Source organism: Nicotiana attenuata, unplaced genomic scaffold (genome assembly GCF_001879085.1).
Source record: "Nicotiana attenuata strain UT unplaced genomic scaffold, NIATTr2, whole genome shotgun sequence".
In the NCBI taxonomy this organism is placed as follows: domain Eukaryota; kingdom Viridiplantae; phylum Streptophyta; class Magnoliopsida; order Solanales; family Solanaceae; genus Nicotiana; species Nicotiana attenuata.
This window is the reverse complement of record NW_017676560.1, coordinates 22958-38822: the sequence shown is the minus strand read 5'-3', so window position 1 is coordinate 38822 and position 15865 is coordinate 22958. Positions and strand designations below refer to the sequence as shown.

At 36.6% G+C, this 15865-nt stretch overlaps 2 protein-coding genes and 1 long non-coding RNA gene across 4 annotated transcripts; 1 reads left to right on the top strand and 2 right to left on the bottom strand.

Annotated features, from left to right (window-relative positions):
• Positions 1-74: 74 nt before the first annotated feature.
• On the top strand, positions 75-1149 carry LOC109221083 (transcription factor GTE7-like). The gene is made up of 3 exons (XM_019385542.1): positions 75-337; positions 432-633; positions 720-1149. The coding sequence occupies exons 1-3, from the start codon at positions 77-79 to the stop codon at positions 800-802; spliced, it is 546 nt and encodes a 181-aa protein (XP_019241087.1). The 5' UTR covers positions 75-76; the 3' UTR covers positions 803-1149.
• Positions 1150-1452: 303 nt separating this feature from the next.
• On the bottom strand, positions 1453-5283 carry LOC109221084. The gene is made up of 2 exons (XR_002067197.1): positions 4865-5283; positions 1453-4777 (listed from the first exon to the last, which is right to left on the bottom strand). It is a non-coding gene; the product is annotated as an uncharacterized LOC109221084 (long non-coding RNA).
• Positions 5284-6598: 1315 nt separating this feature from the next.
• LOC109221085 (glycine-rich domain-containing protein 2-like) lies at positions 6599-15164 on the bottom strand. Of its 2 annotated transcripts, XM_019385543.1 has the most exons (8): positions 14814-15163; positions 14161-14278; positions 11254-11505; positions 10424-10879; positions 9332-9870; positions 8643-8844; positions 7310-7465; positions 6599-7210 (listed from the first exon to the last, which is right to left on the bottom strand). In XM_019385543.1, exons 1-8 carry the CDS (start codon positions 14969-14971, stop codon positions 7055-7057), a joined length of 2037 nt encoding a protein of 678 aa, XP_019241088.1. In that variant the 5' UTR covers positions 14972-15163; the 3' UTR covers positions 6599-7054. The 2 variants fall into 2 exon arrangements, with proteins under 2 accessions (XP_019241088.1, XP_019241089.1); XM_019385544.1 differs by lacking the exon at positions 11254-11505 and having other exon boundaries at positions 14814-15164.
• Between the last annotated feature and the right edge of the window lie 701 nt (positions 15165-15865).

Sequence of the window (15865 nt, the reverse complement as noted above, 5' to 3'; positions counted from 1 at the left end):
TACCACAACAGCCTGTCATTATCGCCTCGCTCAGAAAATTGCCCAAACCTAAGGCTAAGGATCCAAACAAAGGCAGATGACCTTTGAGGAGAAGGCAAAGTTAGGGGTTAACTTGCAGAATCTTCCACCAGAGAAGATGGGTCATGTGGTGCAAATTGTGAAGAGGAGGAACCCTAATGTGGCACAGGAAGATGACGAGATTGAGCTTGACTTCGAGGTCCTTGACAATGAAACGCTATGGGAACTGGATAGATTTGTAAGTTACCATAAGAAGGCTCTGAGCGCAATGGAGAGACAAGGAATCACTGAAGATGTTGCTGTCACACAGCTCAAAAAGGTAAGCATAGCATTTGGAGTTTTCATACATTTGTTAACTAATCTATATTATGATGCCTAATTTTCTGATCACCCTGTTGGTTCTGTGATTTAAGTCGCCTGAGAAGGCACCAACACCAGAGCATGCAATGCTGAAAAACAAGAAGGGGGACATTGGGGAAGAGGATGTTGATATCGGTGAGGAAATACCAGTTGAAAACTTTCCTCCTGTGCAGATCGAGAAGGATGCCCTATGTGCAAGTAGTGGGTCAAGCAGTTCTAGTAGCTCAAGTTCTGGCAGTGATTCTTCTTCCAGTGGTAAAATTCTGATATTCTTTTCTTTTCCATTCATTTTGGGAAATCAGTTTGATGTATTATTTACTCTTGCCATGGTAAATTTGCAGATTCAGATTCAGGAAGTTCGTCTGGGAGTGAGTCTGATGAGGATAGTGTACAGTCACCTTATGTTGAAGCAAAAGAGATATAAGCCATTTATGGGTTTGAGAAAGAAATCTCGGTGCTGCAGGGTTTTAGGTCAATTTAATAGTGAATATATGGTGTTTTTCTATTAGGTTTTTTCTTTGGCTGGTTTTTGTACATCTGTTTTTGCAGCAGCTCAGAAGATGATCATAGTTTTGCTGGGTTTGGTTTTCTGGAAGTATGACTAGCTCAAGATTAGGAATTGAGAGGTTTTAGTTAACTACAGAGTAGTGGTAGGATGTTACAAATGGGGACTGACAACAAAGATTTGGGTTTATTTTTTGCTTTTATACAGAAAACCACCTGCTGATTTTCAGTGGTTAGGGAGGATAGGAGTAACTTGTACAGTGAAGANGTTTAGCTCTTCTATTTGAAAGCTTGTTATTCTCTACAGCTTTGTTTGAGATTGTTACCTATCCAGGTCCGCTGAAAGGAATACCATTTCACCTTAAACTGGGCCACATGGAAAAACAATTAGCACAAATTTTTAACAGCCAAATCAATCAAATAATTGATTAAAGCAAGATAGCAACCTCAAATGAATCGAGCAAAGAGAGGGCAAATGCTTTTCACCTCATGAACCAAGTAATTGACAATGTTAGAGAGTGAGGTGACAGCTCCAGGAACTGATTCAATGGCCACAAGATCCAACTGATAAATTAAAACTCAAAATTATGAGGCACACTGGTAAAACATCAGTAACGAAGATTCAATAAGTTCTCAAAGGAAAAAGATAATACTAATATAATTAGCGGAACCAACTACCACATGAAAAGATGAAGCTTGCTATGCCTACTCAAAAGGATCCTGTTGTGATATTCTTGCATCAGAAATTTGCTACTCTGACTCCAAAGGCTTTGGTAGTGATATTTAATCGTTCAGAAAGAGGGGAAGTGCTAAAACTGCTAGGATTTACAAAACGAGATGTAATTCCCATAGGCAACATTGTAAATACATATGTCTGATTCCCTTATTGAAGATCAGGAGTCGATTGAGTGGCTACCTATCCCAACAAAGATTACTATACACAAGAGATCTTGCAACAGCAAGTTGGTAGCAACTGATAGCATCAAGTACCTACCAAAAGCATTAGAATGTGCCAAAAAACAAGAGCATTTAACTGTTATCTAATTATCCACAAATAGAGTTCTGAATATATATCCTGATAAAACATTTACTAACACTAGAGATCTCAATCTTCCTGATAAAACGTTACTAACACTAAATTCTGAATATCGTGAATCACAATAACGTTACCTAGCCAAGGCTTGCAGCAAGAAAGAACAATGGAAGAGTCAGCAGTACCAGTACAGTCAAATAAGCATCTATAAGTTCTATGAACTACTCCCCTTACCAAACCCAAAAGACAACAGATGCTACCACTACAAATGCTTTTCATGTTGATCTGACAAATCAGATCTAGTTAGCCGTTCATCTGTTGAAAACCCCAGAAGTTTCATATGTTTGAGTAATAGCAATAAGATTTCCAATATCGTGCTAAATAGCTAGGACTTACAGTAAAAGATGCCATTCCTTTGATCAGAAATAAAAAATATCGCAAAATTTGAGTTGCTGAAGGTGAGTTAGACAGGAGATAGTGGTCTAGCTATCAAACAGGTCTGCTACCACCAAAGTAGGAGTTATAATATTTATAAAAACAAAGTTGGGAAATGACATAGATCATTCTACCAATCCAGATTGTTGAAAATATAGTAAATCTGATCAGCTAAGTGCTTTTTTGGCCATCCTCAAAGCAATTTTTCATGGCCATTGTGAAAACACTCTTTACATGCTTACCATTTGATACTACTTAGGTTGCGACCTTGTTATAGTCAGCCTAAGGGGAGATTCAAAAGTTGAAACCAGAAATTTCTTCTGAAATATCTAAGTGTACATTAAAGTAAATGATACTAGTGGGAAGAATAATCACTTAATCAATGTCCATGGAAGTAAGATGCCGACTGACTGCAGTTATGATGAATATGTGGAGTCAAGTATATATAAGTTTAGTGAATAGTACCATGTGGACATGGCAAAATGTTGACGTGCTCAAAAGATGGGGATGGAACAAGGATTAATATATGTACAAACAAACCTCTCTATAACAATATCCCTATATAACAACACTTCACTATGAAAGCCAAGTTTTTTCAGAACCAATTTTCATGTTATGTTATAATATATGTTCTCTATAACAGCACTTCGCTATAACATCCAAAAATATTCAGAACAAACGAGGTTGTTATAGAGAGGTTTGACTGTATTGTGTTCAAGTAGATCCTGCAACTTATCTTGTGAATATATAGTGCCAGGCCAGCAAAAGAGTCAGTTTTTTTACCAGTTCTTATGAAACTTCTCAAAATCCACATCCATTTGCCAGAAAAATGTGATAGCTTTGTTACAAAAGACATGAAACAAAAACCTGTTACATGTTTGCCTTACTGATTCCAGAGCAAAAGAGCATATAGTTGAATTTGTCAATCAATAATGTCTTCTCTTGGGAACAGAATCATAAAATAGTTTAGTGAGATTGCATGATTTCTTATTCTCTCAGCTGAAGGACAAAAAGATCAGGAATGATGATTTCTTCTATAAGAACTAAAACCAACATTTCGCAGATTAGGCTATACAATTTTTGGAAAAAAACTCCACGCGATCCTTTCGTCTTTTAATCTTCTACTCCAACATCTGAGATAAAGACCACTATGACAACCCACAGAATCTCATAGGTAGCTGGACTAACAAGAAAGGAACCCAACTGACCAAAACTTCTTCAATTTCTCAGAACAGTGGAATTGCTGGGCCTTTGATGTCTACAATACTGAGAAATCAATCCTATTCTGAAGGAGAGTTTGTCGATTGGTATTATGAAAGCATGATGTTGACCCATTTTTACACTTTACCCCTAACTTGTTTCTATGTGTTGCAACAAAAATTAGATAAGGCTCACAGAAGTTTTACTCATACAAGCTCCATCTAAAACTGATTCCCTCTTAGCTTTCAGAATGACAATGTTAAAGCTGTGGAATTACTAAGAACTGGCTTATAGAATTAACTGGGAAAGGTTAGATTCTGGATGCACAAAAATAAAGGTTTCTATTCTCCCAACTACAACTAAGCATCTCTGATTTATTTGAATGAGGAGAGACAAATCACACATGCAACAACATTCTGGAAATTGTTTACATAGCCGATCTACAGAAAGGTCATGAGTTGTGACACTGTTGGATGGTAACAAGACGCTTCAGTAGCATCACCTTTGCAAACCATGTACACAAGAAGGGAGTAAAATCCTTCTCAAATCTCAATCCATCACATCTTCCACTTATTTTCACGAGTGCTGAACATAAAACAATCCAAGAACTAGTTATCTCCTTCTATGAAACCTGTGACACGTCGATCCTTCAAAATCTAGAATGTTGAGAATTTCTGAACATGTTTAGATACTATCTGCTATCATTGCTAAATCAGATGGAAACACTTCTTTCATCTATAACACCTCTATAACAATTTCTATACAATTTTAACCATAAATTGTATCTCATATTATTTTTATTTAAATCCTAATTGCATAAACTTTATTTTAAACAATGAAGAATTCGACGTCCTAATTCACTGCAGTTAACCCTTCTCTGAGCAAATACCACCATCTTTTTTGGGAGGAGGGACAAGTAGTAATGTTATGTAAGATAATAGAAGCTTATGGGCCTTAAGTTATATAAAAGTAGAGTCATGAGAAACTCCTGCAGAGTGGATCACAGAACATTGATAAACATCACATCACTGTAGATCATGTCACAGTAGATCCGTGACTGAATCAATGGACTAAATTCATACTCTAACACCAATAAAGCACAAAGGAAAAAAAAAATTGTAGATCGCGTAATAAAACCTCAAAAGGAGAAGATACAGGAAAACATACCATCAATTTTGACGCAGCAAGTTTCTGGAGAGAAAAAGCCATCCGAATCTCCAAATCAACCTTCAGAAGAACTCAGAGTTGGATTTACTTTACATAATCTGAAATCAAATGACTAACAGAACTTTAATTGGTTAATAAAAGCTATACCCAGCTCACACACAAGTTGGTTTTTCTTTTTGGAGATCAACTCACTAGGATTTTCATTTAGTAAATAAGCAAATCCATATAAATTTAGAACAAAAAACGACATAGCCTTTTCAATTCCAAGGAATTCAAAAGCCATAGGAACAGAGCAGGGACATGTTCAGACTTGAGATGTGATTCTTTTGAGAGACCACCACTTTGTGTGATCAGTATTAAAGTCGTATCAACTTTTAGGTAAGGGCCATTCTTAGATAAATTTTTGAGTGGTTTTTTTTGTTCTCTCTTGCCTCTTGTTCTTTCTGCTGACGGCAAAATTAAGGAGAAGCATATAATTTGGAATAGAAGAGATGACAGAATATTTTGGAAATTGGGAAATGATAACCTCAACTAACTCATGAAACATGAGTTGTGCTTCAAATTTATCTTTGCGAAAAATACTCATTTGGAATGGTCAAATACAGTTGTCTGAACCATGGGTGTTAATAAAAAACCGAAAAATCGAAAACCAAACCAAATCAAACCGATCAAAAAAATCAATACTTTTTGGTTTGGTTTGGTTTCGGTTTTGAATTTTAAAAACCGATCAAATTTGGTTTGGTTTTGATTTTAATCAGAAAAAAATCGAAAAAAACCGATTATAGGAGTAGCTATTTCAAATTTATTATTACACCTATATATATGTATATTTTTATACAAAGTTTCAAAAATTTAATGGTAAATGTGTAATAGTTTGCACTTTTGGTATAATTCTTTACCTTTACATTCTAGTTTGATTGGTAGTTTTCTTTTGTTAAGTGTAAGAATCCATTTCGTGTTAAAAATAATATATTTTTAATTGAGTCCTTAAATTATTCATCACTATTTGATTCAATTATCATCAATATATCTTGGTCAATAATAGATTTCTCAAAAGGCAATTGATTTGATAGTGTTACGTTGAAAATAAGGTCGCCGGAATATATGTTCGGTAGTGTATGTCTTATATTTAAGAAAAAACCGACAAATAACCGAAAAAACCGAAAAACCGACAAAACCCGACATAAACCGAATCGAGAAAAAAACAACTTAATTGGTTTGGTTTGGTTCTAATATTTGAATTGGTTTCTTTTAAGGGAAAAACCGATCCAAACCGAACCATGAATACCCCTGGTCTGAACTAACTCATATTATGCCTTATGCCTCATCATTTGTCTGCATCTTTACTCCCACTAATAGACATATAGATTTTGGATTTTAAGCCAATGGTTCGAACGTAGAGAACAGCGCATATAATGTTATTTTTAACTATGTATGTTATACATAATCCGATCTAAAATCAGTGGTTACAATTCTGCTTTTTTTTTTCTTTTTTTTTGTATATACATCATGAAAATGAATAGCAATTTTTACTATACCAGTCGGCTATGTGACAAAAGTTAGAAAATGGCCTGCTTACAACACCCACTTTGTTGGGTGTGTAGGACCAGGTTGTGCTGAATGACAATGATTCCACTGTGCCACGTTATGAATCTCTTTGCGGTTAGACTTTTGATGTCGAGCTTCTCTAAGTAAAATTATCCTACGTGGGTAAAGAATCAGACTCAAACCGAAAAAAATAAATTGTGTAAAATTAAATCGAGATGTGTGGTCAAGAGGTCATCGGTATTACTTTTCTCCTACAACCATTTGTTTCTCTCAAAGTATTATTGTTACTACCCGGTTTTCATAAATTTGACTGTAACAGTCCACCAAAGCAAGTAAATAATTGAGAGCTCAGAAACTTATTCACAGAAGAGCATATAACTATAAAAACACATTTCCAAACAGCCACAATCCTGATTAAGACGCTCTATCAAGAACCAGAAGTGCTTATATGTACACATTAGGAGTGGTTCCACTTCTACAAACATACAAGCATCAACCCATCAGTAGGACCAAATTAGCTCAAATACTACTTCACTACTTTGGTCCAGTCCTTTCTCCATACACTAAATCATCAGCACAGCCACTGCCACATCCCTCTGCTCCACACAGCCAGCATAACCACCATTGCGAGAACCACACTATCTACGACACTACCACAGCCACTGCTAGTGCCACTGCCTCAGCTGTTTGCTCCTCCTTGTGGCAGCATTTACTTGTTTCCTTTTTCAGTCTCTACATCAACGTGCGTTGTCTTCTCAGCATCAATAATTGCAGATCACTTTTGCTGCCCTATTCATTGCATGCATTAGTTTCTTCAATTGAATTATTCTTATCCTTCAAATTGTTGCCGCTGCTCAGCAAGCTACTATACCCTTCCTTTCTCAAAATATCACCTAGTATAAAAGCTGTTATGGTGCCAGGCAAAAGTAACCACTCCTCTTTCACCTGATTTTTCAAAGAAACACGTGCAGTCAGGCAGATGTAACCCCATGTTTTGAAATTGAAACAAGTAATATATTGCAAAATGAATTTAATGGACTTTACATTGATTACACCACATTTTAAGTCGAGCAACGCCAATGCCCTTCCATATGGGTGCTCTGAAGAGAATTCAACTGCCGTCATAAAATCATCTTGATTTCTTCGCTTTGCACAATGCTTGTGCTCATAATCCAATCTCTGGCCAGGGAAGAATTTTACCTGTGAAATGAGTATGGAAAGTGTAAAGTCATGGAGAGCAAAGACGATGCAAACTTGTGAGATCCTCAAAACTACAATCAAAAGAAATACTGAGAAGCTATGCATTATCCATCTTCCTATCCTCTCTTTTCGTTAGTCCTACATAGCAGAAAACCATTGAACACCCGCCTCCCCTCCCCTCCTCACCAACTTCCGCCTGCCAACTGGATTCACTTCTTTCTCTCTAAACCTTAATTGCGTCTCTTCTCTTTCTCTAAGTTAAGAACCACTGACCCACTTCTATCTCCTGTCAAATAAGCAATTCATTATCATGCTTTGACGAAGAGAGTGAGAACAGATTTAATCCAAAACCAAGATTATCTTCAACTACGGCTTTTTGCTTCTTTCTAGTTTATTAAACCTTATCCCCTCTGTGCTACTTCCTTAAGTTCTTTTCTTATTTTCCCTTCTTGTTTTTTTTTTGTTGATTCTAATTCCTTAGATTTCTCACTGCTGAACATTCATGGTGCATGCTAATGCTTTGTTATTTATTTACATAATTTAAAGTTGTGGAGATAAGGTAGATTTCTCATTTTTCTTCCAAACTAATTTTCATAAAGCAAGATGAGAAAAAAGCAAAACAAGGAGCTATTCTTATGGAATTCTCAACATAAAGGAAAATAGGAAATTTCTGGAGTACTAACCACCACCTCGAATTCCTAATGATTGATGAGACTACAAACACAATCTTAATTCTTCAGAAGGCGACAACGACCACACAAGGTATAATTTTTTTAGGTCTTTCATTGATTTTTGGCGACTGTAAGTTTTGTGCACCTAATTTTGACACAATCAAATCTGACAAAGGCTGCTCATATTAATCTTTTTAAGTTTGGACAGTACAGCTGGAAGCAAAATAGTATGATATTGACTGGAGTAAGTCTAAACAGAAGAACTCAGATGCAGCAAAACTGTATTCCCATAAAAATCAATGAGAAATGTTTTGAATGAATGTATAAGGAACAACACATAGTGCTTATCCGCAAGAAGTATTCCTAAAATCTGATGGAAAATATCAATCATTCAGTCGATGAGTGAAATTAAAGAGTGATGAGTGAAAATCATAGGCATTTAACACGCATGTTTACCAATCTATAGAAGAAGAAAAAATTGTAAGGTGTAGTGGATGAACACTCACAATCCTGGAACCACCAACCAACTCCAAAAGGTAACCTTCATCACCACTGCAAGTTTGAAGTTGGAGGGACCAGTGGGAATCTAACAGCAACCACTCTTTCCCGACTAACTCCGCAAGAGAATGCGTCTCACCAGACTTGCTGATGCCAATCACCTCCTTTTGCAATGTAGAGTTGCTCATTCTCTTTGATTTCTTGGAGTTCCTGCAGTCAAAACATGAATTTCATGAGAATAGCTCAAGTTCAATACAGCTGACAGTTTCAAACAGCAAGAAGTAAAGGTGACAATAGTCTTTTAACTGTTTTAATTTAAAGTGTTCCATGGAATTGTAGAAGTGGTTAGAACTCTCACTTAAGTCAAAACAAGCACATCCTTCTACGCATATTCAAATATCAGATGGTCCCCTTCCACCAAATCAACCAGTTAGGCTTAATTAAAAACATGAAAAGGATTTACCCCAAGTTTGTTTTAAAGGAACAATAACTTTCTCAATATTTTGATGGTGATGTTAAAGGTTACCGATGTGTTAATTATATGACCACACAAGATGTTACGATTGATTAAAATGTTAATCTTGAATTAGAGGGAAAAGAAAAGTAAAATAGATATATACACAAACAACATGCAAATTTATGAGCAAGTCAAAAACTAGAACAGCACTAACGACAAAGAATACCAAAAACTACATACCTCATTTGCAGGCTAATGACCTCATCACCAGCATCATCAATGACACCAGTCCAATTCTTTGCATACTGAATACTTCCAGGTAGTGGGAAAAAACAAGAAGTTTTTGTGAATGCTCGGGAGCGAACCATGTGAAAAACATATGGTGCTGCAGTAGGTGTTGTAACCGATACCGCCACTCGTATACAGATTGGTTCCAGTACTTCTATTTTAGTGCTTGGCACAACTTCCAACCATTTTTCCATTGTGAGTTTCGAAGCTGGGCAAATCAAATCTTCTAAAGAGAAGGCAGTAGAACCCAGAACTTCAACAGATTTTGAAATCGGCAAACCATGAGATGATTGGGACATGAGTTCTAATAGAAGATGGCCACTAGGTTCACATTGGAAATAAGCAACCTGCTTTTCCCCACACTCAGAGAAAATAGTAAGTTTCTTTTTTGCATTAAAGATCCTATCAGGCTGTGTCTTGCTAAAAGAAACAAAGAAGCATCCCTTTTGACCTTCGGGTAAGTTTCTTATGCTTATAATCTCCAACATGACCTGCAAAAGAAATTTCTAGAAGTTACAAACTTTTGAACATCACATAGTCCAAAGTTAAAATCAGATTAACAGATGATAACTAGATAAGGTATGGATGATGAAGAACCAAGAAATGGCAATAGTTCTGTCGAAGGCTCGAAGATTGAGACAGAAGAAAAGAAGGCTTCTGTTCTATTTGTGGCGATCAAACAGTCTAGGTTACACAAAAATGCATTAACCCAATTCCAAGCTAACAAAATACTATAAACGACAGCAGTCTTAAATTTCCTAATAAAGGTTAAAGTTTTAATCAAATAATCTATGCCCATTTAAAGTGGCTCGGAAGTAGTGGTTCCCCTATCATCTCTAACTTTCCCTGCACACCAATTGATGGAAACAACTCAATTTTATATGGTCATCACATACTCCGGATCCCCTTTTTGCACTATTTTTTAAGACATAAAGCTGGTAATGAATTTCATTCGATGTATATACAAAATTATATCAACAATCCCACAAATAAAAACAAAAGCAGAACAGGCTTTAGAAACACCAGAAAGATTCAGAAAATTACTTCAAGAACTTTCATCTCTGGAAGATGAATTATCTTCTGATCTGCATGGAATGTATTTGCCTTCTTGCTCATGGAATTGGAGGGGTAAGGACAAATTCTAACAGGAGATGGTGCATTTCCTCTATACATTGCACCTGCTCTCCAATATCTTAAACCATACATTTCCTCCCATAGCTTTGTAGTTCCAGAAAACCCAGTATCCAGCTTCATCCCTTTTGTTCTGTCTGAATCAGTATCATCATGATCTAACACCTTACCCATAATATCAACAAGGTCTTTACAATAAGAAATAGGATGTAACTGATGAGTGTGCCAGATAAGGTCAATGTCATAAGTCGGAACAGAGAAGCTCTTGATTGATCTTTCTCTGTTTCTCCGGATTAAGTGTAAGAAACCCTTGTATCGAGCCACAGCTCCTTCAAGATAGAGCTCGTTGTTCATGTGGGGTCTAGATACCTGGAAGAAAGACATGATATAAGACAGCAACTCAAACTTACTATACTAGCATGTCTGAACAATATGGTATTAATAAAAAGTTATAAGAAAACGTGCTAACTTATACGCCACTCCTAATAATGCAAAAGATATAAAGACCAAATAGCCACATCACCATCCACAATAATTTGCAAGAGATAGTTGAAGTTTGCTACTTGGCTTCTCTACCTCCTTTATATATGACAAGGATGAGCAGGCAGGCACGAGAAATGATCCCTCTACCTCCCATTTCAGGTTTTTCCTTATTTATTCAGAATTGTCTTATATCATTCTGTTTATAAAGTTGTTTGGCCTGTGCTTTACTTAAAATGAAGTGTTAGCATCCTCATGCTCACCTGGTAGAAGAAAGGGCTTTGCCTTTTAACAGCAGAGACTAGATCATAGTTACTGCACTTTTCACATTCTAGAACTTGTACAGGGACATTATCTGAAAGAGCTCTTGCTGACAAGTCATAGGGTTCATTTGGATACAAGTGTTTCCATATCTCTTCCGTTTCCCTTTCTGATATTCCTTTCAAAGAAGATACAATGTTATGGTTGTCAAGAAGCCTCCCGTATAATTGCTCGCAGTCAGTCTTGTATCTAACCTGGAAAGGCAGTATAACCATTTCACGTGTCAATAAAAGCAATCAGTCACAAAGGTTGTCATGACCCAAACTAATTAGGGTCACGTGAGATGCACGTGCTTACTCTCATATATAGTACACAACCGTAACGTGTAAGGGGGCATTATTTTTTGGTGAATATTCAATATCTCTTCTTCCTCTTTTCTCTCTCTCTATAACTATGTTTCCCTCTAGTCTACTTCTTACCTCTCCTTCATCCTCTTCTCATTCCTCTGTTATCTCCTTCTCCTTAATTCTTCTTATCCATTGAATTAGGCAGTTCAATTTAGGATTTGATGTATTGATTCCCAAGCTTGTAATTGATTGTACAAATTCGTTTGATCAATAAAACTTTCCAATTTAGTTTCAAGTTGTGAGTACATTACAAATGGTATCAGAGCCATATCTTGGCACCTTTGGGAGTTCTACCGTCATGGCAGAAGAAACTGTGTTTGAGGATTTTCCAAAGACAATTCAATCGACTAGTGTTCGGAAGGGGGCAAACTTTGATAATTTGAATAGGAAATTGGATAAACCCAACTGGCAAATGGACAAAATCTTTGACAAGCTTGGAATTAATTTGAAAGATAATGGAAGTGCTTGTCATGTTCTTAAAGAAGATCGAGAAAGTACAAGAAAGGAAATAGAAGGTGCGACAGAGGAATCTGGTGAACTAGAGGTCTCATCAAGTGAAGGGTTCTTGAGAAAATTACCGGAGATGGATGTGCCTAATGAACCTATGGTAGAACCATTGAAGCTTGAAGATGCCTCAGAAAATCTTTAAGACTCAAGAACCTTGAGGCAGGGAACGAATTTATCATACCTCCACTTGAAGACGTTGGAAAGTCTTACGAGCCGGACGAATATGTCGAAATTGAGGTAAGTCAACAAGTTGTTCTTATGGTTGATCGAAAATCTCTCTTGTGTGAGCGTCATAGGGTGGGATGGTGTGTTAAGGACTCTAAGTGCATAATCTCTCATGTTTGGTATGGAAGGAGTCATGAGTTAGATGACACACTTAAGTTGTTTGATGAATTGCCCGAACTAGATGTTGTTTGCTTGATTTCAGTTATAACTGTTCCTGTCAACAACAAAAAATATATGAATGATCTCTACACTATGGTTTTTGATCCGGGAGGGATGATGTTCAGTTTGTTGCCTCACTACTTAAGCATGCTCTTCAGAATATCAAAGGATCATGGTGGGAGGGTGTTTGATCTTGCTGCAATTTTAATGCATGACACCTGCTTCCCTGTATTGGATAGTGGAAATGAACAGTATACATAATTTTTTTTTAAAATTGGCATTACAGTATAAGGGTTCATCTAGTTTAAGGTGCCCTGTTTTGACAAGATTACAGTATGTTTGGGCACTCAATTTCGTAGATTACCAACAAGGCGCTGAACTTGAGTTCTTTAATGAGTTGATTACATTATTGAATTACAAAGGTGTTGCTGCATTGGGACTTGATCGTGTTTGTTCTAGTCATTTATATGACACCTTTTCAAATTGGAACTTCAAGAAGGACTGTGATTGTTATTCGAATGGTTTGCCAGGAACCTTACATCGGGTGAAGCTACTTGTACTTGTCCATTGCTATTTGCTTACTTCCTTAACTATGCTTGTATCTATTTGATAAATGTCGGAAAGGCTATAAGGAAGGAAATAACTGGCTGAATCTCAAAAAGAAGAAATGTTTACATTGTTTGGTTGTCAACGCTAGAAATGAGAATTACAGACTTGTAGACGATGCACTTACTGATAAGTGTAAACTGGGCAAACTGACTTGTGAAATGAGGTTACGCAATAGTTGTGGAAAAAAATATAGTCTCATGGACATGGCTATTCACTGATTGTGCTTACTATGGCTCACATGTAGATACTCTAAAGCTCTTTCGTGAGATAAGGATGAGTAATCTTGGTACTAAATATATCTCAAGCAATACCTTTTTGTACTGCAACCTTGTGTTGGACACAACTGTTGTGCTAGCTGTAATTCAATCTAGATATGGTTGGAACGAAGGTGGAGATGGTTTGGAAAAGAGAGATGATAAAATAATTTTGATTTTTTATCCGGGAGGATGGAATCTGGTTCAGTTGTTACTGATTGCCAAACCCACGATGAGCTTCTTAGACCAGACGAAAGAACATAATTATATCCTTTGAGGTCAATGACTGCAGCAATTCCTGAGTCGTCCTTCAACAACAACCTTGAGGACAAGGTTGATTTCAAGCGGGGAAGATTGTCATGACCCAAACTAATTAGGGTCACGTGAGATGCACGTGCTTACTCTCATATATAGTACACAACCGTAACGTGTAAGGGGGCATTATTTTTTGGTGAATATTCAATATCTCTTCTTCCTCTTTTCTCTCTCTCTATAACTATGTTTCCCTCTAGTCTACTTCTTACCTCTCCTTCATCCTCTTCTCATTCCTCTGCTATCTCCTTCTCCTTAATTCTTCTTATCCATTGAATTAGGCAGTTCAATTTAGGATTTGATGTATTGATTCCCAAGCTTGTAATTGATTGTACAAATTCGTTTGATCAATAAAACTTTCCAATTTAGTTTCAAGTTGTGAGTACATTACAAAGGTATAATTGAAAACAAATGTTTCGACTGTTCAGAAGCTTACAGGATTGAGCCTGTGACAATGCCAAATCCACTCACAATCAAGGGGAACAACCAAAGGTCCTTCAAAGAAGGGGGACTCGGAGTGTTTTGCCAATAGCGGTAACCAACATGAATAGTACCTGAAATGGGGATTTGCATTAGCAAGTTTTCCAAATAAAGAAAACTGAAATACATGAATAAAAGTCAAATTCCCTATATAACTGAGTTAGTCCTCAAGTCCTTTTCAAGGATCATAATAGTTATAATACACAACATGAGTGAGAAGCGAAAGAACATAAAAACTAAATCAGTCACCTTGCACTGACTATTATACTGTACTTAAACCAATGCAATATTAACTGCTAGTATCACCCCAAGACCAGAAGACAAAACAAAACGTCTAATTAAGATAGCATTTTCAACAAGTAGTAACATCATAGCTAAGTGAACTGGGTGGAGAACTATGAGGTCTCAGGTTCAAATCTCAGTGCAGGCAAGATTTCTCTCATCTACCTAAGCCTTGGTGGATGTAGCAGGTAGAATAGTCAAGGTGCGTGCAATGGACATAGCTAAGTGAACAATTGCAATGGACTAGCGCTATCAAAAAAAAAAAATTATATATCATAGCTAAGTGAACAATTGCAACACAGCGACAATATCAAAATTGGGGATTACCTATAAATTGCCAAATTCAGAGCAGGGGCTTCATAGAGCCAACGGTTCCTATCAAGGGTAGCAAGAAACTCAAGATGCAGTTTGGCTGCAGCAACAAGGTCTACGTTTATCACAATCTTCTGTGCTTCATTCCACTCCAACTGCTGCTCCATCTCCATGTTTTCTTCGACCACAAGCTATTGGATTGACAACGTAATTGGTAAATTGCAGAGAGCGACTCTTTTTTATATTATATACGAGTTTGATGTTTTCAAAGTCTTTCTGACTCCAAATATATGTAGATTTTGCTGAGTAATTTCAACGAAAGCTTCGAGTTTGAACGTCAATCAATATTTATATGTGGATTAAGCCGCAAATAATACGACGAGTTTGAGACTTGATCAAGTCCACCGTGCTTTTTTTTTAATGACAAAACTACCCTCTGATAACATGCTTTTCTAAAAGGGTTAATTTTACCCTCTTTATACTTTGGATCTCTATATTATTTATTTTGATAAGGATATACTTTGCATCTAATACTAACCATGTTCAGGAAAAAATCTGGCTTATATGATACGTAAAAGATAGGAAAGTAAATTTAAATCTTTTTTCTCAAAATATTTTGACATATGGAATCCATCCTTTTTATGCTAGAGCTCGTCTAATGACAAAGTGCAAATACAACACGATTTACTAACTACACGAATATGAATGAAAGCGTCTCCTTGCCTTGTTTTAAGTACGTTGGAAATGCTAAATCTGTAAACAACAGGCCTTAACATTGGCTACCCGTGCACTTAACCCGTTATCTTAGCGGCTAGATTCGTATAAATATAGAAAAGTAGCACTAGGAAGCAAGTTGTGACAGCCTATAATGAAATAGCAATTTGTGCCAGCTCATGATCTAAACAAGTCGCACATATACCCTAGTATATGTTCCTCGACGCTGAGGGCACCCTGAAAGAGTGGGGATTTTATGACATTTTTGATCGGCTGTCTTGTATTTCTAATAAGTTGTTTAACAGTTGCCATGTTGGATCGTATACATAACACAATTAGTTCAAAGATTGACT

Bases quoted from the DNA above. Each gene is read 5' to 3' on its own strand.
- LOC109221083 (XM_019385542.1), top strand. From the start codon at position 77: ATGACCTTTGAGGAGAAGGCAAAGTTAGGGGTTAACTTGCAGAATCTT. The intron at 338-431 runs GTAAGCATAGCA...CTGTGATTTAAG, and splicing joins CTGTCACACAGCTCAAAAAG to TCGCCTGAGAAGGCACCAAC. The intron at 634-719 runs GTAAAATTCTGA...GTAAATTTGCAG, and splicing joins CAGTGATTCTTCTTCCAGTG to ATTCAGATTCAGGAAGTTCG.
- LOC109221085 (XM_019385543.1), bottom strand. From the start codon at position 14,971: ATGGAGATGGAGCAGCAGTTGGAGTGGAATGAAGCACAGAAGATTGTG. The intron at 14,279-14,813 runs GTAATCCCCAAT...TCCCCATTTCAG, and splicing joins CTGAATTTGGCAATTTATAG to GTACTATTCATGTTGGTTAC. The intron at 11,506-14,160 runs GTAAGCTTCTGA...CTGCCTTTCCAG, and splicing joins ATTGTCACAGGCTCAATCCT to GTTAGATACAAGACTGACTG.